Raw genomic sequence first — 23,886 nt, 5'->3', positions numbered from 1 at the left:
TAATTGGAGGTGGTGTGTGGTTGGTGGAATTGTTTTCGGTTAATAAATAAATAATTGAAGGTGGTGTGTGGATCGTGGAATTGTTTTCGGTAAATAAATAAATAATTGAAGGTGGTGTGTGGGTCGTGGAATCGTTTTTGGTAAATAAATAAATAATTGAAGGTGGTGTGTGGATCGTGGAATCGTTTTCAGTTAATAAATAAATAATTGGAGGCGGAGTGTGGGTCGTGGAATCGTTTTCAGTGAATAAATACATAATTGGAGGTGGTGTGTGGGTCGTGGAATTGTTTACGGAAAATAAATAAATAATTGAAGGTGGTGTGTGGGTCGTGGAATCGGTTACGGAAAATAAATAAACATATTATTAGAAATCCACAAAGACAGAAATGCCGGTGATTCCATTTATTTTGGATCTTTTTTCACTTTGGTCAATAACGTTTGGATCGAGGAGATCGAAGGTGGAATGACGGTGTAGTTCCTTACAAACATTGTATACACACCTTAAATGACGGTAAATAGACACCCGATTTTTGAAGGACTACAATTTGAAAAATAAAACCTCAATCAAAAATCGGCTCAAGTAAAATTTTCTAATTATCTCGAAGTGTTTAATTCCGAAGTCTCGTTTCTGTACATTCAAAACTGAAGGACAAGTATTGAAAATACTGTACGCGGTTTTTTGGCCGCTGCACAGCAACGGGTGGTTGCTAGGCAACGAAATTCAAACGCGCACATTCCCAGTATATATTCCACTTGTTAGCAAAGTTTCATCGAAATCGGTTTGGTGGTTCGTGCTGTGGAGCCTCGCGTTGCAGACACACACACACACACACACACACAGACGGAAAAGCCGACAATAAGGGATATCTAGCATATATAGCGAATCCAATATACTGTAATGTCTCCAATCATGGTGGGGCGTACGGGTTTTTTTGAAAATCAAAGTTGGGCGTGGGACAAAAAAACGTTGAGAAACACTGCTCTAGGGGTTATGTATGATAAGACACCTTGATAAAGCGCATACTACCTTTTTCATTTCGGGATGTATGACGTTTTTATTTTTGGAGTACACATCCAGAAAATCATAAGTTTGCTCTTCCTTGTGTTCGGAGATCTGACGTGTCAGCACAATTGTAGGCCAAGAAGGTTTGATCATTTAAAAAAAAAAAATCGGACAAGTTTGTGCTCAAATCATGTGGTGTTAAAGTTGGGCCATGGTGTGGCCCACAAGTCTACTATTGTGAGACACCATGGGATTAATACAACACTAATCTTTCACAGGCGTCAGGTTTGCAGTTAGTTTTTGAATCCTATTTACTCGGGAAATGCAAGAGACAAAACCATATTACCACTGAGTTTGTGCTCCACGATGATAATAATAATAATAATAATAATAATAATAATAATTTAATATTATGGGAATATCATCAACATTGTTTAATAATAATTGATCGTACCATATGTCTCGTGAGCATATGCAATGCAGGCTGGAACGACAACATCACTCGATGAGCGCATCCCCCCACCAGGCTGAACAGTTTGTTTTGTATCCCATCGCTCGGCCGGAACGGCATCCAGACCTGAATCAAAATCTAATTGGCTTGTTCTGGTCACCTAATCAATTCATCCACCAAGTTTCATCTGAATTCGTCCACAAATTTTTGAGATATCGTACTTACAGGCAGACACACAGACAGACAGACAAACGGGTGAAAACATAACATTGGTCCACCCTCTGTGGCGGAGGTAATTCATTACCTTTCCCACGGAGCTCGTATCATCTGATACAGTTGGCTACAAGGACCGAACAGGACTCCCTTTTCTCAAATGAGTGTTGAAAATATCCCTCGGCTGTTGTGGCAACGATGACCTTGCCTTGGGGAAAATGAAGCCTCACCGCATCAAATAACGCTTCACTCCCGAAGGTCAAGAACACAGACTGTTTCTAATTTGCGAGATTACAGCTTACCATGTGTTTGTGACGATATCCTTCTGTCATTGTCCGCAAAGGGTTGAAGTTGGAAAAAAAAAATAAAAAAATTGAGGTTGGACACAATGTAGCAGTTGTTTTCGTGAGAACACATGCTTTTCGTCTGCTCGGGATGCAGAGCGGACGGCTTCAAACTGGAACATGTTTTCAATGAAGTCATCTGTTCCGAAGAATGGTGTAATACAATCACAAGGTGTGGATGTGAACAAGTGGGGCTTAAGAAGAGGGAGAGCTTGGGTGAGACTACCGGCTTAATTGAATTTGGTTTGTTTTTCTCAAAATATTGAGAATGGCTTCCACTTTTATTTGAAAACAATTTGAACTAGAAGGGCACTCCAGGTAATACCTGATCCATGAGAACATATCGGGCCCGATACATTTTTGAAATATCACGCTATCCAGTACTATATCGTTTTTGGCCCAATCGCTCAATGGTATAGAATCACTTAAAAAATTAAATAATTCTCGTATCCAGATCAGGATTCGGATCTTCACCAAAATCGAATCCTTTCTTCGTTGTCACACACCCGACGTGTCCACCAAGTTTCATGTGAATCCGTCCACAACTTTTTGACATAACCTCCTTCCACCTTTGGTAGTGGAGATAACCATTCCGAGGAGTTCTTCCATGTTTGTAGGCAGAGTTCTCGTACCCATCCAAAGTTGTCCTTCATTTTAAAAGTCCATCACCACATCGGTATTGGACTTGTTACACGAGATCCATAAGGGCACAGGTGTGTTATCTTCTTTCTGAAAGTCATCAGTAAGCGCCAGCGGAGTTTTTCATTGACAATCTGATAGCGGTGTAGTCACTTTTCGGGAACGAGCTTAGTTTTCAGAAGCTTAGAATCCAAATCTTCAATCCTTCTACCTTCACTCGATGAAGCTTGACCAGCATCGTTACCATTGTACAACGGGATATCTCGATAGGCTATTCACAGATTCGGACGAAACTTGGTGGATCGGTTGGATGGGCGACAAAAACCAATTTGGTTCGATGTTGGTGAAGATCCAGACACGAGATTAAAATTTTTTATCTAAGTGATTCTTCACCATTGAGAGAGAGAGGGCCATAAACGATGTACAGGTATAGCATGATATTTCATGAACGGATTCTGACAACACTTGCTGGATGAGTTGGCCAGGTAACAAGACCAAGCCGATGAGATTGTGGTTCAGGTCCGGATGCAGACCCAGCCTACCGGTGGGATACAGAACGTGAACTGTTCAGCCAGGTGGAGGGATGTGCCGTATCGACTGCGGTTCTAGTTTTGGAATGAGTTTATTCATCGCTCGTTTTGCGCACCTGCTGTTTGTTTCCCTCCCGGTTTGCACGTTCAATATGAAGACTTGCAGGCTGCCGGGGTGCTGTTCTTCACAAGGAACGACACCGTTAACTGCTCGAGTTTGCTGTTGCTTGAAGAGAGTGACAGGCTTTATTTGGGAGCTCGTGAGATTGTATTCGCCCTTAATGCATCAAACGTCACGCAGGAGTTGGGGAAGGTGAGGCCAACAGGTGGTGAGAATGTTTGAAGGTGATACTATACACATGTAATGCGAGGAATAAAACTCTGTTGCATTTTCAGGTGAATTGGTCCTCAACAGCAAAGGAAAAGCAACTTTGTGAACTGAAGAGCCAAAGCAAGGTGAGATTTTGCCAACAAGGATGTGTCAGAAATCAATATTTGTTGTTACAATTTTGTGAATTTCAAGTTGATGTGAAAATAAAAGGAAACATCTTTTAAACCAGGTCATGTGGAAGATATTGTAGGGCTCTGGGTAATCACAACAACACTGAAGGCAGCACGGGGGGGGGGGGTAGGGAATGGGAAGGCGATGTGAGGGGGGTAGGGAATGGGAAGGCGACGTGAGGGGGTAGGGAGTGGGAAGGCAACGTGAGGGAGGGGGTAGGGAGTGGGAAGGTGACGTGAGGGGGGAGGGAAGGCGACGGGTGTGGGGAGTTAAGGAATGGGAAGGCGACGTGAGGGGGGTAGGGAGTGGGAAAGGGGGGGGGAGCGAGTGGGAAGGCGACGGGAGGGGAGGGAGTGGGAAGACGACGGGAGGGGAGGGAGTGGGAAGGTGACGGGAGGGGAGGGAATGGGAAGGCAGCATACCAAGGCATTACCGGGGCAATAAAACGCGTTCAAACAGCAGCATTTTCCTTCTAATCACCGTATTCTAGATAAAACCAGGCGGGAACATTTAACAATCAAAACTAATGCTATTTAGTAAAGGCTTGCCTGCATGCAGTTCCCCCCAAACTTTCCTCCGCACGATCCCCCGCACGCATTCCTCAAACCTTCTCGAGTTCTATACTAAACATGCACGCACACCGGCAATTTACTCAACCTTTCACTCACACACATGCACGGATTTCCCCACACCTGTACTGCACGGTGACACGTCCTGCGTGGCTTTGGCGCTGCACAAGTACATGGTTCGCGAGACGGTGGCGTCACCTCCTCCACAGCACCACGGGCCACAGGCCCAAGTTCGAGTTCAGATCGCGCGCCGCGAAACTCGCGCACCGCATACATGTAGCCAAGAACAGGCACGCGCACACACACACACACACACACACACGCACGCACGCACGCACGCACGCACACACACACACACACACACACACACACACGCACACACACGCACACACCCCATGGAGATTCATTTGTACCCATTTCTACCACGTCCATGTGGGCTGTCGACATACCCCTTCACTTGCAGAAACAACGGACTATTAATCTTCTTCTTCTTCCTTCGGCTGCTCCCGTTAGGGGTCGCCACAGCGGATCATCCGTTATGATCCGCATAGTGATTTGGCACATGTTTTACACCGGATGCCCTTCCTGACACAACCTTGGTCGCCTCTTCCGACACAGGGACTATTAGGGGGGGTCTACCCACGCGAAAACAACTGACTATTAATATATTGCAGTAACTAGTAGTATATTTGCATTAATCTATCTATAATTCCAGCAGTGTGTGTGTGTGTGTGTGTGTGTGTGTGTGTGTGTGTGTGTGTGTGTGTGTGTGTGTGTGTGTGTGTGTGTGTGTGTGTGTGTGTGTGTGTGTGTGTGTGTGTGAGACACCGCTGTTTCTCGACAACCACTGGTCCGATCTAATTGAAACTTGCCAGGTATATTGCTGGGGACCTGAGGATGTGCCTTTTCAAGCATTGATATTAATCGGACAAGTGGTTCCCAAGTTATGGCCATTTATTTACCAACCAATGAGAGGACACGTTGCTGCGTAGGCGTGGCCGATGGGGAAGAGATCCTCAGTTACCAATGACAGGACATGTTGCTTGGCGTTTTGCACCCAGCGCGTTCCCCATTACGGGCTACAACGTATGGACTTCCGGATAGTGATGACTTACTGTATTCTAATAATTTGTCGATTTCTTATCCACATTTATAGATAAACACAATGCCCCAATCCAGTCGTAGTTTAGGAGAGCGAAGGAATGGCCTGTGTGGTTGTTTTTTTATTTTTTTTTAGCACGTATGGCCACTCACATACGGGCACGTACTAGTATTTTGAAATGAAAGCACACGCAAAACGGTGTAAAGCAAAAAAAAAGTCTCCACTCCATCAAACGGCATTGCTGCAGGCAGACGCGGGGGTTTGCTTGCCGCGCAAGTCGGTGATTTCGTGCACGTCCGCTCTGTGCAAGCTTCGCCTCGGAATTCGGATCAAGAGTGCGAGAGGGGCGGAGCCAGTGGAGGTCAGAGGTGAAAGTGCGGAGATCAAATCTCCTCTCTCAGGCCCTATATAAGGGCGAGCGGAATACCAAGCGCGTCAGTCGGTATAGTGTCTGTCGGGGTTCGGAGCGCCTGGAGCCTGGAGCCTGGAGCCTGAAGCCTGCAGTCAGTGGCGAAGCTGAAAGCGGAAGAGACGCGAGCACGGCCAAACCTGCTGTGCCGCGCGGAGCTGCGTGTTCGTGTTCGGGACGTGAAGGGAGCCAGAGAGAGCTCGCCCACCAGCACCGAACAGTCTGAGGTGAAGATAACCTGCGCGGCCTCCTGGAGATCCTTCGGTCCTCAAAGCTCCAGGTTTATAAAGACCCCGAGAGGTCCAGTCTACCCCCTCGTCTTTGAGGGGGTTTTTCCTTGCTTTTCTTTGTATGAAAGTTGTGGCACTGAGTCCGTCAAGTAAAACTGTATATGTGACTGTACATAATAGATAGACGGTGTTGGCTCTTTCCTTTGCATTGTGTTTGGCTGCATAATTGCATGCGTGCTTCCCCTATTCATTGCATGACTGCTTACGTGCTTATGTGTTGTTTGAAAAGAAATGTGCTTCTGAAAATGTTGGCCTGTTCGTCGCGTCATTTTCCCTCCATTGAACTGCCGTATTGCATTTCGGAATAATAGAGGGCTTTTTAATAGCTGATAATAGAATCGGGTCCAGCGAGGCCTCGCGATAATACCCCGCTCGGTTATCCAAAAACGGAGCTAGCTGCTTAAGCGGCTCGTATCCAAGCAGGCCTCGCAGAGGTACAATCTCTCGGTAATCTACCCACGCGAATAATTAGGTAAATCGATTATTTGGTGATCGGACCCTGTAACACGCGGGAAGATTGCGGACAAGGTTGTGGTGTGCTTGGAGCTCACCCGTGACTGATTTTCGGAGTTGTTCCGGAAGTTCGCGACTGAATTGTCCGTCCGGTGGGCGTACGGCCGCAATTCGGCTGAAAGCGGCTGTCCGCACGCCGGCCGGTGAGAATTCATAACAATATAATTAAATAAGGCCATTAATTATCTTCACAAGGGGCGTTTTAATTAACCCAAACACCCAATTTTCTCTCTTGCACTTCCTTGGAGTTTTCATAAGATGCATGCCAAGTTTCAGGCCATGGGTGTCGGCAGGCAGGGGCAAGGGGGGGGGACAAATGCCCCCCCCTGGAAAATCAAAAATTTGAAAAAATTACATGCAAAATACAAAATGAATAAAATAACATAAACATTTCTGAACAGTTCATTCAGTTAGAGCAGGTTACTACTCTTGGAACAGGAATTGGAGCCGTCGGGGATCTCTTCCGAAATTGTCAATGACCCTGTTCATTAGCTCGGTCTTCTGGCTGTTCACTTTGTCGCGGTGGACACTTAGCATGCAGAGGGCGGACAGACGTTTATCACTCATCGTTGATCTTAACCAGGTCTTCACCCTGCGCAGTGTGCTGAAGGACCTTTCCACTGTACATGATGTTGCAGGCAGAGTCAGTGCAATGGATGAGGATAGCCTTGCGCACAGGAGGGAACAGAGTGGTCTGCTTCACCTGCTCGATCATACCCAGAGAGTTGTCATCCAGTGGCTTATGCTTCTGCATGTCATACCACGCTAGAGCTTCTCCTACAAGGTTGTCAATGCCATACATTTCCTTGACAGATGAAACAATGTGCTTGAATTCATCTCTTTCTGTTTGCTGCATATCTCTCGGATGTAGTGCGAAAATGTGAAATTATGGCGTGTTACTTTCACAAAAGCGACTTTCCAGAGACTGGATCAAGGAATCCATGTACGGGACATAGATGGTGCGGCGATAGTACTCCTCAATGGAGCCTCCTACATTCGGCCGGTGGACCTGGCGTGCGCATCGCCGACGCATAGTCGAGTCTATGCCAAGTTCTTCTGCCAAGGTTTTCACCTCAGGGATGACATCTTCTGAGAACACACGGTCTGCACCATCCCGGTGAGCTCGGAAAGCCTTCATCAACAGGTCGATGTGATCTCGGACTCCCATCATGTCCATGTCGACTCCCTGCAGCTGTTGGGTCACTGGCTCCAACATCGCTGAGTACTTCGCAATGATCTTCAGACAGATGAGGAACACTGTGCTTCCTGCAGCACACCTCAGCCGATACGCCGTCTGACGCGTACTCTGTGACTCATGCTGGTTTGCCTCCAGTTGCTCCAGTTGTGCATAGATATCACAAAAGTTCTCTGAAAAGATGCGGATGCTTTTGTACTTTGTGCTCTATCTGGTTTCACACAACAAAGGTATATTTGGAACCAGTCTCCTGCGCTTGGGACTGTCACGGAAGAATTTAATGAGAGATTTCACAGTTCCAGTCGTATTCCTCACATCTGCGACAGAATTCAGATCATGAACCACCAAATTCAGTCGATGTGAAGAGCAGTGCACGAAAACAGCTTTGGGATAGGTGTTCCAGATACGGGCCTGTACACCATTGTCTTTTCCTGCCATGGTTGAGCATCCATCGTAGCCTTGGCCGTGGAGCTTGTCGAGGTCAAGACCAAATTTTTTTGCTTGGTCGATGATAGTATCTGCGATTGTTGCAGCGTCCACCCTCTCCAGTGGAATGAATCCAAGGAATTCCTCACGTATGGTGGCTGAGTCATTCCGTTGTTCCTGCAGCGCTACAAATCGTACTCCAATGGACAGTTGCTCGGTGCCTGATATGTCAGCAGTTTCATCTGCAATGATAGAGAATCCATTTGATTCATTTGCAGCTTTCACAATATTGTCTCTTACTACTTCTTCGGAGAGAACTATCAGCTCGTTCTGTACACAAGCTGATGTGTATCTCGCATTTTTGCTTGCGCCCTCCATGTGATCCTTCAGGACCGTGTCCCCTGCTTCCATCCTGAATCGCATTAGGTCACAGAGATTCCCCGATGTACTCTCCTTCCCCCTCAATGCAATGTCATGGCTGCAGCAGAACAGAATGCTGGATAGTATGGGGAACAGTTTCTCTCGGTTTTGAGTGACTGCTTTGTTGACTGTTCGGTCCATCTGGCTCACGATGGTCAACTCTGGCCTTTGCACGGTGGTGAGGAAATTGTTGGCATCTTGCAGTGCGCCTTTGTGCCAGGAGGAAAGCATGTGCTTCCTCGCACACTCATTGAAGTCTTTACATTTAACAAAAGGAGTCACGATGAACGCACCCATTAGACCTCGGTGCACTGGTTGAGGGAACAGCACACAGTATTTGCACAGAGCACCTTTCAAGTGACTTGAGTAGGCCAGCCATGGAGACTATTGGTTTATCCACGTGTGGCGGAAACAGCGGGAGCCCTGTGGATCGTTCTGATAGCTGTAATCAGTTGGTGGGACGTATGTGTTCATCAGGAGGTCATATCATCGATTATTGGTCAAATGTTCTGTGGTTTTGACGTATGATCCAATGTCCAGATGATGAGGCAAGTTATTGGCCACTTTCGCAAGTGGTGTTTGGGGTGGCATCTGATTGGTTGCTGTGAGTAACTGCTCGTGATGTCCCCCTCTGCGCTGCTCTGCTGGTTCAACATGCGTCTCCTATGTACCCGGGGTGTCTTGATTGTTGTCAGTCATCAGACTTACGTTTTTTGAAGAACCTCCTGATATCCAATTCACATTCCTGAAAAATAAGAAAAATGAGGTTAACAGAACAATACAAATTTAATACACTGGTCTTCCCCAGACTCTATAACAATCAAATCAAGCGCATTTAGTTTGATTATTTTGTATAAAATCCAACGTAGAAAATTAGCATGAGTTTTGTTACTGAAATAAAATAAATAGCCGCAACACAGAAGGAATGAACGAAAAAACACTATCTTCCACGCCAAATGTCATGACATTCGATCAATCGTGTGTCTTCTATGTGAAGAATTGTTAACATTTTGTTCTGTTATTTACAGTAATCTTAGCAAAAAGATGTCTTCACACTTCACACGGCGATCTCAGGATAAGATTGCCCCCCCCTGCATTTTTTCTGCGGACGCCCATGTTTCAGGCTGCTTGGTTTATAGTTTTAGAGTAATGGAGGAGACGCACACATACTGACACACACACACTGACACACATTGCCTTTTGTTAGTACTACTGCATGCCCATACGTGCATGGCCGTATGTGCAAACAAAACAAAACAAAAAACTTTCAAACCATGTGCCAGAAACAACAACCACACAGGCCGTACTCGCGTTCAGTGTTGTCTGCCAAGCGAGCAGCTCGTTCTTCATCCGTTTCTTCTGCACGACACCTTGCCTCGCGTTCAATGTTGTCTGCCAAGCGAGCAGCTCGTTCTTCATCCGTTTCTTCTGCACGACGCCTTGCCTCGCGTTCAATGTTGTCTGCCAAACGAGCAGTTCGTTCTTCATCCGTTTCAGCTGCACGACGCCTTGTCACGCGTGTTGCATGTCAAGCAAGCAGCTCGTGCTTCATTAGATTCCATTGTGTGTGCATGACGCGCAGCTTTGTTCCTTCGCTGTCGTAAACGATAACTGGATTGGGGCATTTTGTTTAAGAAAATCGAGAAAGAAAGAATACAGTAAGTCGATAAATCGAGAAAGAATACAGTACTCGTCACTATCCGGAAGTCCGGAAGTTAAGTCCTCACTCTCCGGAAGTTTGCATATCGCAGTTATGATTATTCGTAATTTAGTTTTAATGGCCAATTATTCAATTAGCGCCAACGTATTTTGCCTTTTCGCAATGTCATCACAAGGAAAAACACAAAGAGAAGAGAAGAGAGAGAGAGAAAAAAAAACCTACGTGCAAAAAAAAAAAAAATTGCTTCCTGGTTCAGAGCACACCAGCTCACTCTGATGTTACCGAAATTTATGCACCGTCTCGTATGAAAACGATCATAACTTGGGGCATTGTGTTTATCTATAAATGTGCATAACTAATCGAGAAATTATTAGAATACACAAAGTCATCATTATCCGGAAGTCTGTATGTTGTAACCCGTAATGGGGAACGCGGCGTAGGTTCTCTTCCCCATCGGCCACGCCTATGCAGCAACGTGTCCTGTCATTGGTTTGGTAAATAAATGGCCATAACTTGGGAAGCACTTGTCCGATTAATATCAAACCTTGAAAAGGCACATCCACAGGGCCCCAGCAATGTAGTTGGCAAGTTTCAATTAGATCGGACCAGTGGTTGTCAAGAAACAGCGGTCACAGACACACACACACACACACACACACACACACACACACACACACACACACTGCTGGAAATATACAGATATATATCTGTATATTGCAGCCAAATAGCTTCTGTTAACTGTTGTGGAGAAAATGAATCCACATGCCACTTGTGCTTCCTGCAATGATCTTGATCAAAATATTTGATTCACAGATTCGGTCAGATTGGCAAGGTAACATTAAGCTTTAGCTACAGTGCATTTGCTTGTTGTGCTCGTGTCAACTTCCAGCCAAGTGGCATTATTAGGGTACCCTATTGTTTTTCTTCTGTTTATTTATTCTTTTTCTTTTTCCGCTGGCATTTTGCACCCTTTTTCGCTTTAAAAATCATTTTCTCTGGAACACTAAGTCCGATCGACACGAAATTTTCACCATAGTATGTATCTTTTTTGATAGCACAATCAAGTTATAATTATGACGTCATTGGTCACGTGGTGCGGGCGCCATCTTGAGAAAAACGATAAACTTTGGACATCTGTATCTCGGAAACCGTGCAATAGAAATTTTTTTCGTTTGATACATTTTACTAAGCTTCCTATGGGGAACACGAGTGATTTTTCGTGACGTCATAGGTGAAGCGATATACCGGTGAAAATTTGTCAAGTAGAACGCCGTATGGGAAAAATCTGAAAATTTTTGAGCGTAATCTACTCCTCAAGTCACTGACGAAAATGTTTTTCTTGACGTCATCGATGACGTAATTTGGCCGCCATCTTGTTTTTTAGTGTTTTTCTTAAAAAAAATCTTCTTCTCCAGAAGGGCTAGACAGATTGAGGCGAAACTTTACAGATATATTTCCCTTTAGGTCCTCTTTCAAGTTTGTTAATTTCTTGTTGATAGGTCACATGCTTTGGTGGCCATCTTGAAAAAACCTTCAAACCTTCAAACATCTTCTTCTCCAGAACCACAGGTCCAATGAAGGCGAGATTTGAGAACTATATTCGTGACATGTATGCGATGCGAGTTTGTTAATTTCGAAGTGATAGGTCACATGGTTTGGCCGCCATGTTGGATTTAAGAAAAATATTAAATAATGTTTTCTCTGGAATTTCATAAGCCATCGAAGCAAAAATTTGCAAGTGCTTTCCCACCTCAAGTCTGCATACATGGTAAAAAAAATTTACCTCAGAAGTCACATGGTTTGGCGGCCATCTTGGATCGAAAAATAGACCTTATCCGATTTACACGAAACTTCACAGACTTGTTCGGGTCGACGATGGAAAGCAGAATTTAAATTTATGATAGCATAGGTCACAAGGTTCGGCAGCCATCTTGGATTGAAAATGAATAAATTTTAAAAATCTTCTTCTCCAGAAGGGCAAGACAGATTAAGACGAAACTTCACACATATATTCCCCATGAGGTCCTTTCTCAAGTTTGTTAATTTCTTCTTGATCGGTCACATGGTTTGGCGGCCATATTGAAAAAACCCTAAAACCTTCAAACATCTTCTTCTCCAGAAGTGCTGGTCCAATGAAGGAGAGATTTCAGAACTATATTCGGGACACGTAGGCGATATAAGTTTGTTAATTTCGAATTGATAAGTCACACGGATTGGTCGCCATGTTGGATTTAAGAAAAATATTAAATAATGTTTTCTTTGGAACCGCTTAACCTCACGAATCGAAACGTTGCAATTATCATCTACCATCGTGTCTGTACGCGTGGTAAAAATTATGACGTCAGACGTCACATGGTTTGGCGGCCATCTTGGATAGAAAAACGCACCTTTACCGATTAACACGAAACTTCACAAACGTGTTCCACTACCCAGTTGGAAGCAGAATCTAAATTTGTGATGTCACAAGTCACATGGTTCGTCAGCCATCTTGGATTGAAAAATAATATCTTTAAATGTCTTTTTCTCTGAAACGACTGAACAGATCCAGGCGAAACTCCACCAATATGACCACCTCTCCATGACAAATAAAAAGTTCTCACCCCTTTTTGAGGTACGACGCAACGTTTGGCAGCCATAGTGGATTGAAGGAAAAATATTAATTAATGTTTACTCTGGAACAACTGCATCAATAAATGTGAAACATCACCTTTATGGTGGACCACTCATGCGGAATGAGGGTTTGAAATTTCAACGGGATCGGGCCCAGGGTTTGGCAGCCATGTTGGTTTTAAGAAAAATATTAAATAATGTTTTCTCTGGAACTGCTTCACCTGGAGAAGCGAAAAATTGCAGTTATCATCCACCATCGTGTTTGCACACGTGGTGCAAATTATGACATCACAAGTCACATGGTTTGGCCACCATCTTGGATTGAAGGATAAATATTAATTAATGTTTACTCTGGAACCGCTGCCTCTATATCTGTGAAACTTCAAATTTATAATTCAGGCGACATGCGAAACAAAAGTTTAAAATTTCAACCTGATCGGTCACACGGTTTGGGAGCCAGTATTATTTGAATCTGGAAGCCAGTGATAATGAAATTGAATGCTTTGTGCTGCCCGGTTCGTAACTCGTCTGTTCCACGCCGTCTCAAAGCAGGCCTGTGTTTGTATCACTATTAAATAATGTTTTCTCTGGCACCGCTTATCCTTTCAATGTGAAAATTGCGACTATGATTTAAGTCTCACGTTGTGTCAAAGGCGGACGGACTGGGTACCCGGTCATCACTGCCAGCAGTTATAAAGTGGCAGTTCTAGTTGAATTTAAAATTTCCATATATTACGAATAGAGAATTGGGATGAGTTGCCATTAGTTGGTTCATGTTAACAGAAATGGAAGGGTACGTTGAGTTGAATGGGTGATACATCTTGCTGACAAATGTGAGATGTTTGTGGCGAGGAATGCACCGCCAGAGGTGTCCTCAGGTGGTGGACTGAGTTACCCCAAAAATGGGCAATGTGCGATGGAATTGTTGACAACAGCAGCAATGCTGATACCAGGGTGGAGATCTAGACTGTCACAATGGAAAAGAGAACAGCCAGGGAGCGATGTGGAAGAATCAGAGACATCCTGTGAGAGGAATGTTTGAAACAAAATGTCTGGAGTCGCAGCAGCAACCTGGAAGGAGAGATTCGTAATCTTAGAAAGGAGTCCTCAAATGTTAGAAGACCATAATATTCGGGAACAGGTAAAACATGAGCATGGGTGATGGGTGGTCAGCGAGCAAGGGTCAGCAAAGAGATGTCGGGAGGGCGAAGCTGCAAATCGTGTTTCATTGCAAAATCCCAAGATCAGTGATATGCAACCACACATTGCGGTGAGGGTGGTTGAGTGAGGATAAAAGCAGCACTGTAAGAGTTAGGGTTAGACGTTAGATATCCTTGGCCTCTGGAGACTTCAGCGTACTTGGGTAATGTCAGGTCAGGCTAGATTAGATCTGTGACTTGCTACAGGTATCATGTAAACCTACAATAACCTGTTCCATGGTTAGGTTGTTGGCAACTAAACCATCTCCCCCACCAGGTTTTTGGGTGAGGAGGGTGTTTGGATATGGACACCCAGCAGGATTAAAAAGAAAACCTGTCAAAGGGCGGAGGAGCTCCTTGTGAGCCAACGGCCATCCGTATCTGGTGCCATCTGCATCTGAGGACATCCTCCTGCAGTTGGGTTACTTCTCATTAGGAGGTTGGTGACAGGATTTGCACTCCGGCCACCGTAAAACCCTTCATTCCGCAAAACACAAAAACGCAAAGATATCTGAAAACCCACTCCGTGGGAGTACCTCCTGTGCAGCTTCCCTTCGCAGGGCAGCTCACCGGATGACGGGATTGGGACAAAGCCTTTGGGACCCCCAATTTTTGATGATAGGAGGAAAACTGGGGGGTAACTTTCCCGGGTCAGATTGCGCCAGAGTGTGTCGGAGTGGTGCTGAGGTGTAGTCTACCAGATGGCGGTCTCCTTGGGTTAACCTGAGGCGGTCCCTTCGGGTGGGTGCCTGGAATGTCTTATCCCAAAGAGAGGATGATCACCTGTCTGTTATCATCTGAGCTCAAGCGTTTGGACATCGGTATTGCAGCACTTTGAGGTTCGGAGACCGGATTGCGGCGAGATAATGGTGGGTGGTTACACCTACTATTGGTCTGGTCGCTCTGATGGTTGCCATACCCAAGGAGTTGTTGTAGCTGTGTCCAATAATCTGACTCCAATGATAAATGAGGTAACACCGGTCAATGAGCGTATTATGAGACGAAGGATTCGTCACTCCTGAGGTGTCATTTCCCTGGTCTCTGTAACTGCTCCGACTGAGGCGAGTGATCCCACCGTGAAGGACACATTCTACGCCACACTCGAGTGTGTGGTTGATCAGTGCTCCAGACGAGATACACTTCTTGTCTTGGGGGATTTCAATGCATCGACTGGAACTGATAGGGATGGTTATGAGACGTGTTGGTCCCCATGGGTCTGGAACTGAACCTGAATAGTACCAAGTTCCTTGACTTTGCAAGAAGTCATCGACTCAGGGTGGCCGGTTCATGGTTTCAGCGCCCACAAGCTCATCGCTGGACTTGGTATTCCAACTCTGATGGTGTGGCAAAGGAGATTGACCATGTCCTCGTTGATGGTCGCTAGAGGATGATCCAGAACTGCAGCGTCTACCGGAGTGGTCAGTTCCTCAATGCTGATCACCGGCTTGTTGTAACAACTCTGAAGTTGCACCTTAAATCCAGGAGAATGGTACCATCCCAGCCTCGGCTGGATGTTGGCAAGCTCAAGGATGAGAGGATAGCTGAGGAGTTTGCGAACAAGCTGAGTGGAGATTGGTGGGGGGGGTCTGGGTGCTTTGGGGGATCCTGAAGAGTTGTGGAGTGCCTTCAAGACCACCGTCCTTGATGTTGCCGGTGGATGTCTTGGAACTCACCGGAGGGCAAAAAAGAATTTTGTCTCTCAAGGGACACTGGATACCATTGACCAGAGTCGCAGGGCCAGGCTGAATGGCAGAGCTGAGCTGTTCAGGGAATTGAGGCTTAAAACTGTACGTGCACTGAGGGTGGATAAGGATGCCTATGTGCGAGGAATCTGTGAGTGGGTCGAGCATCACCTGTGGTGAGGTGATTCTCGTCCCGCTTACAGGGGAATTTGTGCATTGCGTTCATCCAAGCCCATCCCTCGGAGCACTGCAGTGAGATCAGAGTGTGGTAGGCTCTTGACAGAGGAGTCCGAAGTGAAGGCCTGCTGGGCCGGTTACTTTGAGCGGTTGTACCAGGCTGATCCACTAGCTGTCGAGTTGGATGTCAGGAGTGTTACAATCCCTGTTGCTGACCCTCCAATCAACTGTGGTCCACCTTCACTTGTGGAAACACAGGCTGCGGTAAACCGGTTGAAATGGGGTAAAGCTCCAGGGATCTGTGGCATCCATGCTGAACTTCTCAAGGCTGGTGGAAATGCTGCACTCGTGTCGTTGCATGCAGTTTTGTGCTCTGCCTGGAACACAGGCATCATTCCAACTGACTGGAAGAGGAGCCTTGTTGTCCCTCTCTGGAAAGGGAAGGGTGATTGCCAAGACTGCAACAACTACCGAGGGGTGACGCTGCTCTCAGTGCCGGGCAAGGTCTTTGCTCGGATAATTCTTGATGGTGTTCGCCACCATCTGCTTGAGCACCAGCATCCAGAGCAGTCAGGCTATACACCAAAGAGGTCAACGATTGACCGTATCCTTGCCCTTCATGTCCTCACCGAACGCAGACGAGAATTTCGGCAGGGGCTGCTTGCAGCCTATGTTGATATCTGTAAAGCATTTGATTCAGGGAATCGGGATGCCCTCTGGAGGATTCTTGGTCTTCGTGGGGTGCCACCAAAACTGATCGATCTGATGTCTGAACTCTACTCCGGTACTGAGAGTGCTGTGAAGTGTGGTGGTACCATCTCTGACCTTATTTCCAGTTGTTACTGGAGTTCGTCAGGGGTGTGTGCTGGCCCCCACACTTTTCAGCACTTGTACAGACTGGATTCTGGAGAGGATGTCGGAGAGATCAAGCTGTGGTGCATCGTTTGGGAATGTCAAGATCTCTGACCTTGATTTCGCAGATGATGCAGTCATCTTTGCGGAGACTTTAGATATCCTTTTGGGGGCCCTCGAGGTGCTGAATGAGGAGTCTGAGTCGCTGGCATTATGGATTTCCTGGGTCAAAACTAAGATCCAGGCTTTCAATGACATCTTGGTTGCTGCTGTCCTGTCTGTGCCTGTTTGTGGTGAGGATGTTGAGGTCGTGGAGAGATTCACTCACCTCGGCAGTGATATTCATGTCTCTGCTGGCTGTGAGTCAGAGGTCAATAGACGTCTGGGTCGGACCTGGGGAGTAATGGATTCACTGGATAATGGGGTGTGGCACTGCTGGTACCTGTGCGGGAGGACGAAAGTCCGAGTCTTCATGTTCTTGGTGCTTCCAGTCTTGCTCTGTAGATGCGAGACTTGGGCTCTGACCAAGGATCTGAGACGGAGACTTAATTCCTTTGGTACCAGGTCTCTTCGGAGAATCCTTGGCTATCGCTGGTCGGACTTTGTGTCCAATGAGCGGTTGCTGAGAGAGACTCAGATGAGATTTGTTACCTGAGCGTCAGCTGTGGCTGTATGGACATGTGGCTCGTTTTCCTGATGCTGATCCTGCTCACCAGATTCTCTCAGCGAGGGAGTCTCGTGAGTGGAGGAGGCCAATGGGCCGACCACGTTCCTCGTGGTTGCAGCAAGTTGATCGGCATCTCAAGGAGATTGGGATGGGCCAGGCATCTGCCTGGGGGATGGCCAGACGGAGGCAGAAAGTGGACGCAGCGATGCACTGCTCTGGCGCATGCTCCCATACCTGACCTGACCTGTAAGAGTGCAGTGGGACAAGCAATGTGATTTTGTAATGGAGGATAAGGAAGAAAATGGTAAGGGGATAAGAAGTTGTGGAAAAGAAGAGAGGGGTGAGGAAATAGAAAAAGTATAAAGAAGGGAAGAAATACTCTAAATTAACCTTGCCCTGGGAGGACAGAGTAAGGTGGAGAAGAGTGGAGTTTTGATAAAACCTTTCAAAAAAGAATAATAATAATTATAATAACAATAACTTTTTGGTTTTTCTTAAAAAGAAGAATCATTTGCTCAGCGGGCAAGGTGGGTAGAGGTAAATGGGAGTGTGAGGAAGGAGAGAAAGTGAGTTTAATGTTTTTCATGTTTTTTTTTTATGTCGATACATACGCATTGGTGCACGGTCCACTCACATATACAAAAGCACAAGATAAATGCTTCACCAAACACTGATAAACACAATCATAATAATTACCACTGCATGTAACAATAAATAAACAGTGGTTGGATGAGACAAATCTGGAGTGACAACAGTAGTTTTTGAGGTCATTCTATCGATGTTATTATCCTCCACCATCGAAGATCGGAGGTTACTGTTTTCACCCCCTTTCTGTTTGTTTGTTTGTTTGTTTGTGAACAGTATTACGGAACAACTCCTCGACGGATTTCGACAAAACTTGGTGGTGGGTTAGGTCTGGTCCAAGGATCATGCCATTAGATTTTGGACATGGTCCAAAATCGAATATGGCCGCTATGGCGGCCATTTTGAAAAAATATTTGAATTTTTTTTTTGTTTGCATTTCTACATGTTTTAAGTGATTTCCAACCCCCCCCCCCCACAAAAAAAAAATTGTTAGAGGAAAAAAAAAATTTTTGCATCTTTGTTTTCAACAAAATTTAGATTTTTTTTTTGCATTTCTACATGTTATAAGTGATTTCCAACAAAAAACATGCCAAAATTATAATTGCGGCTGATTCTGGAACTTCAGGTGGATATACCCACGTAAAATCAATTTCTGTCTCAAGGAATCTAGTTATGACGAATGAATCGAGTATGTAAAAGTTAAAAGTAAAAGGGAAAGTTGCAAACTATAACTCTGTGAGCACTGTTGACGTCAAATTGAATGAATAGGATATCGGGTTCTCTTGAGTGACCAAGCAGTATTGGCGGCGGAGGTTTTGCACTCTACCGAGTGCTCCCCTTCTAGTTGCATGTGTGTTACTACATAGGATTTAATTAATCTCAGAAGTTTAAATTTAAAGCTTTAATCATGTCAGAGGCTGCTCTGGCAGTGTGTTATTAAATGTTGGAGACAAATTTCCTCCATGGACTTGGCAATAAGTGCTGCGTTGGAGTGGCGACCCATCTAGGTTTGTGCCCCCGAGCTAATGGAAACTGCCTCAGCAGCCCTATGCATCTGAAGACCTGAAAAGGGTGTTCTTGTTCTTGTTCTTGTTCTTGTTCTTGTTCTTGTTCTTGTTCTTGTTTGTTGTTGTTGTTCTTCTTCTTCTTTCTCAAGGGATTACAGTGTTTGTTTCCAAGTTGGAAAGTTAAGTAACAATGTTATGAAGCATTTATTTTAATTTTGTGCACATCTTGCAGATAAAGTGCCACAATTTCATTCGCATGCTGCATGTGAACGGTTCCCATTTGCTGGCTTGTGGAACAAACTCCTTTAAACCTCAATGTGCTCAAATCGTGAGTAAAGGTCTTCTCAACTTTACTTGAAACCTTGTTTTCTACATCTAATCACTCAACTTGTTATTGATCCGTTGTAATGGAAACCTCACTCGGAAATGGTGTTCCAAATGGTATGGCTTTTCACAACTGATATTTTCCCACCTTTCATTTATTATTTCTTTGTGATGATGGTCATCTGATGGCTATTATTCATATCAAAGGCAGCGAGTTATTGTTTCACTTTAAGAAAGGCTGGATATGCAGTACTGTGAAAAATATCGGAGGCCACCTTGCAAAACACATTGTTGTTGTCACATTGTATAGCCTGGTGTTGGCTTATTGGTTAAGGTATCTGGCTTTGGACCTTAGGGTCAAGAGTTTAAGCCCTTGTCGAATGTTGAATTAACACCAGCTGGGATTGACTCAGCCTGTCATCCTTCTGAGGTCGGTGAAACGAGTCCCAGCGTACTTGGGTAATAACCATTTTAAGTGATAACTATGGCACCATAGGTCACGTGACGTTGTCAGGTCAGGCCAGATTAGATGTGTGACTCGCTATACAAGGTACCATGTAAACCTGTACTAACCTGTTTCATGGTCAGATTGGCGGCGACTAAACAGTCTCCCCCACCAGATTTCTTGGAGAGGAGGGTGTATGGATATGGCCATCCAGCAGGACGAAAAACAAAAACTGTCAAAGAGAAGCGGGGCCCCCTTGTGAGCCAACGACCATCCCTATTGAGTGCCCAACTGTCTGCCGATGTCCTCCTGCAGTTGGGTTACTTTTTTGAGGAGGATGGTGGCAGGATTTGCACTCTGGCCACTGTAAAACCCTTCATTCCGCAAAACATTCCAAAAGCATTAAAAAAATCCCTGAAAACCCACTTCTTGGGAGTACCTCCTTTGCAGCTGCCCTTCAGAAGGCAGCTCACCGGAAGACGGAATTGGAGAAAAGGCTTTGGGACACCCACTCTTTGATAAGATGAGGAAAAACATGGGGTAACCTTCCTGGGTCAGATTGCGGTATTGTGTGTCAGGTTGGTGCTGAGGTGTCGTCCACCAGACGGCGGTCTCCTTGGGTTAACTTGAGGGTGTCCCTTCGGGTGCGTGCCTGGAATGGCCTATCCCTAAGAGAGGATAATCACCTCTCTGCTATCATCTGAGCTCAAGCGTTTGGACATCGGTATTGCAGCACTCTCTGAGATTCGGAGACGGGATTGCGGCGAGATCATTGCGGGTGGTTACACCTGCTATTGGTCTGGTACCTTTGATGGTTGCCATGCCCCAGGAGTTGCTGTAGCTCTGTCCAATAAGCTGACTCCAATAATAATTGAGGTAACACTGGTCAACAAGTGTATTATGAGGCTTAGGATTAGTCTCTCCATTGGGTGTCATTTCCCTGGTGTCTGTATCTGCTCCACCTGTGTCTGTTTTCCTTGTATTTCCTTGTATTTCCCTCCTTTTATCTCCAATTGAGGCAAGTGATCTCACCGTGAAGGACGGTGACTCAGCCTGTCATGCCACCCTCAAGTCTGTGGTTGATCAGTGCCCCAGACGAGATACTCTTCTCATCTTGGGGGATTTCAATGCATCGACTGGAACTGATAGGGATGGTTATGAGATATGTGTTGGTCCCCATAGGTCTGGAACTGTGAACCAGAATAGCACTAAGTTCCTTCACTTTTCAAGAAGTCATGGACTTCTGGTGGCTGGTTCATGGTTTCAGCACCCACAGGCTCATCGCTGGACTTGTTATTCCAACACTGGTGATGTGGCAAAGGAGATTGACCATTTTCTCATGGCTTGTAGCATGGTATTGTGTACACTGTGGTCCTAAATGACGAGAAAGCTTGGAAATTGAACCCAGTTTTAATAAGATAAACAATCTTAATGTTATATAATGCCCAAGTGTCTGTGCTTTCAGAAAATGTATACTTTGCTATGGGTCCTATGGATATATGTGCTTACAAAGAATGTTTTTTTTTTTATCCAAACACAGGCTATTTTTTCCATTTTTATAGCTCATTTTTTAGAAATGGGTCACATGTATGATTGTATATGTTGTCCAAAATGGTTGAAAATGCATTTTTTTTGTTTGATATATATCATTATACATAAGAATAGAACAATTCCTTGAAACAGTACATTTCTTATGACCTTCTGCATATCTTGGCACCTTCAAATGTGTAAAATCTCAGATTTTGCAAAATTTCCCCCAGTCATAGTGAAGCTTATAAAATCTTATTCCAGAAATTTGAAATTCATCTGATAGAACATCTTAAATAGCAATTTACTTCTGCATAAAGTGATGATTTAAAATGGCAAGTTTCAACATGGATCATTACTTCATACCAGTTTTTAGGTTCACTTCCATGATTGGGTTTAAAATGTTAGGAAGTACGTAACAAATTTCATTTACCAAGCTGCTACAAAATTACTGGTAGCTATAAGCTTGATTTTCAAACCATATAACCATATTATAACCATATAACAATCATAGAACCATATGATTTTATAACCATAGAATAAGTTTACCAAGATGGCCCTACGATATAAAAATCAATACCAAAGGCCAGTTTGTGTTCAGTATACAGAATATCAAAGGTCGTTAGGAAGTACGTTACGTTTTAAAGAAATCTGCACTTTTAATCCTAAGATGTTAGTTTGGTTCATCACAGCATGTATTTCGATGGTTAAGTTTATGTGCATATATATTGTTACTGTTGTGGAAATTCGCATTACGCCATAAAGAGTCCTCAGGTGAGATATATCGGTAAGTTCATGTGTCGTTAGCCCAAACCCGTTGTATAGAGGGAATATGTGTGATTCATCCGGGCTGTGATGCTTTGAGTTAGCCATTTTTCTTTCTCTATTGTTATTTTCGACCAATAAGCCGCCAACAACTCAAACACCACCCCAACAACCAAATCGCCACCATCAACAATGCCCCCGAACAACTCCACCAAACCGCCACTACCTTCACCTCCACAACCCAACCACGCAAGCATCGCCTCAGCCGACATTCTCTAACGACGCTCAACAACGCCCCCGAACAACTCCACCACCTTCGCCTTTCTCCTTCACAACTACCAACCGTGCCACCTGTGAACACTGAACGTCGGGCTGTCTAGGGCCCGTTCGGCAATTGGTGCCAAACGCATCGAGCCGCAAGCGCGAATGGCGGCCTTTCCGAGGGAGAAATTCGGATCCAAAAGGCTTCACACCCCCTTTTCTCCGTCCAATGGGCAAGCATCGGGCGGTATGGGACGCCTCCATGCGCGATGAACATGGATTCTTCACGAGCAGAATTCGGATCAAAAAGGCTTCACACCCCCTTTTTGCCTGACCAATGCCTGAACAGAGGGTGGCGTGGCCCCGCCTCCAATCGCGTTTTGATCCGAATATTTGCATATAGGCTCCTCCTGAGGCCTATAAAGATGCGAGCGCAAGGCGACTCGCGTGGAGTTGGAGTTCGCGTGGTTCGGTTGCAGGCTGCTGGTCAAGTTCAAGTTCGAGTCAAGGGAAGACGGTGGTCGGCAATGAGGTTGCGGTGTGGGGGTCGCTCGTCTCGTCGCGGGGTCCAAGCCAGCCAGCCATTCCCCTCTCCCTGAGCATCAGCAATTCCCCCCCCCATCCATGCTGGGGGGGGGGGGCCGTTCCTCCCCCACCCTAAACGTGGTGCCAACAAAACCGCTCACGCGGAGCACGCCGGAGAGGGCTTGCCGACCATGCCAGGGACACGGAGTCGGGGTGCATCTGCGAGAACATTGTGGCTTGCCCGCCATCGTGTCACGAGGATGCGGGTAAGACCTTCCCGGTCTCGTGGACCTGGCCGATCCTCCAGGATCCACGTATATTTGGTCTACGGACCTGTCTGCCTCCTTGCCTGTGAGGGTGGCTTTCTTTCTTTCGGGTTGAATGCATGCTGTGGCGCCGTGTCCAATAACTAGAACTGCCTAAGTGTCTGTGCCTGTACATTGCCCCTTTTATTCGGTTGTAGCTCTGCATCCTTGCATTTGCTTTTGTTGCATGATTGTATGGCTGTATATACTTGCCTTCCGTGTGTGTGAAATAAATGTGCATTGCTCGTTGAACTGTTTCCCGCTTTGCTTTGTCTCCTTCCTTTTATTGAATCTCCATCTTGCACCACGTAAGGGATTGATAGTGGGTTTAAAACGCCCGGTAAATAATCCTAACCGTCGAGGTCGATGATAACTCCGCTCGGTAATCTCTGCAGCACGGAACGAACCGCTTAAGCGGTTCGTGTCCGAAGTCGACCTGCGGCGAGGTACGATCGCCCGGTCGACCACTCGCACAGGTACTTAGGTAGGTCGAATTTGGCGAGCAACCTTATCCTGCACGGGTGGGCAATTGGCACGATCGTGGTGAGGTCGAAAGGCCCACCCGTGACTGGCTCCGGGCGATAGTTCCCGGAGGGTCACGACTGAATTGTCTGTCCGGTGGGCGACGTGTCGCGATTCGAGTTACCTGGCCGATCGCACGCCGGTGGGCGTGAATTCGCAACAATATT

At 45.7% G+C, this 23,886-nt stretch overlaps 1 protein-coding gene across 5 annotated transcripts in view; it reads left to right on the top strand.

Moving 5' to 3' along the window:
- Positions 1-23,886, top strand: part of LOC147030659 (semaphorin-4D-like) — a 105,345-nt gene that overhangs the window by 18,164 nt on the left and 63,295 nt on the right. For all 5 annotated transcript variants that reach the window (XR_015056464.1, XM_085874890.1, XM_085874891.1 and 2 more), the window contains 3 exons: positions 3,339-3,493; positions 3,577-3,636; positions 19,278-19,373. Coding sequence is in view for 4 of the 5 variants with exons in the window: in XM_085874890.1 (XP_085731016.1) it covers positions 3,339-3,493; positions 3,577-3,636; positions 19,278-19,373 (311 nt within the window). In the remaining variant the exon portion in view is untranslated. The remainder of the gene's footprint in view (positions 1-3,338; positions 3,494-3,576; positions 3,637-19,277; positions 19,374-23,886) is intronic.

Source organism: Eptatretus burgeri, chromosome 3 (assembly GCF_056783735.1).
Source record: "Eptatretus burgeri isolate ZD-2024b chromosome 3, Ebu_testis_v1, whole genome shotgun sequence".
NCBI classification, from domain to species: domain Eukaryota; kingdom Metazoa; phylum Chordata; class Myxini; order Myxiniformes; family Myxinidae; genus Eptatretus; species Eptatretus burgeri.
This window is presented reverse-complemented; position numbering and strand designations above follow the sequence as displayed.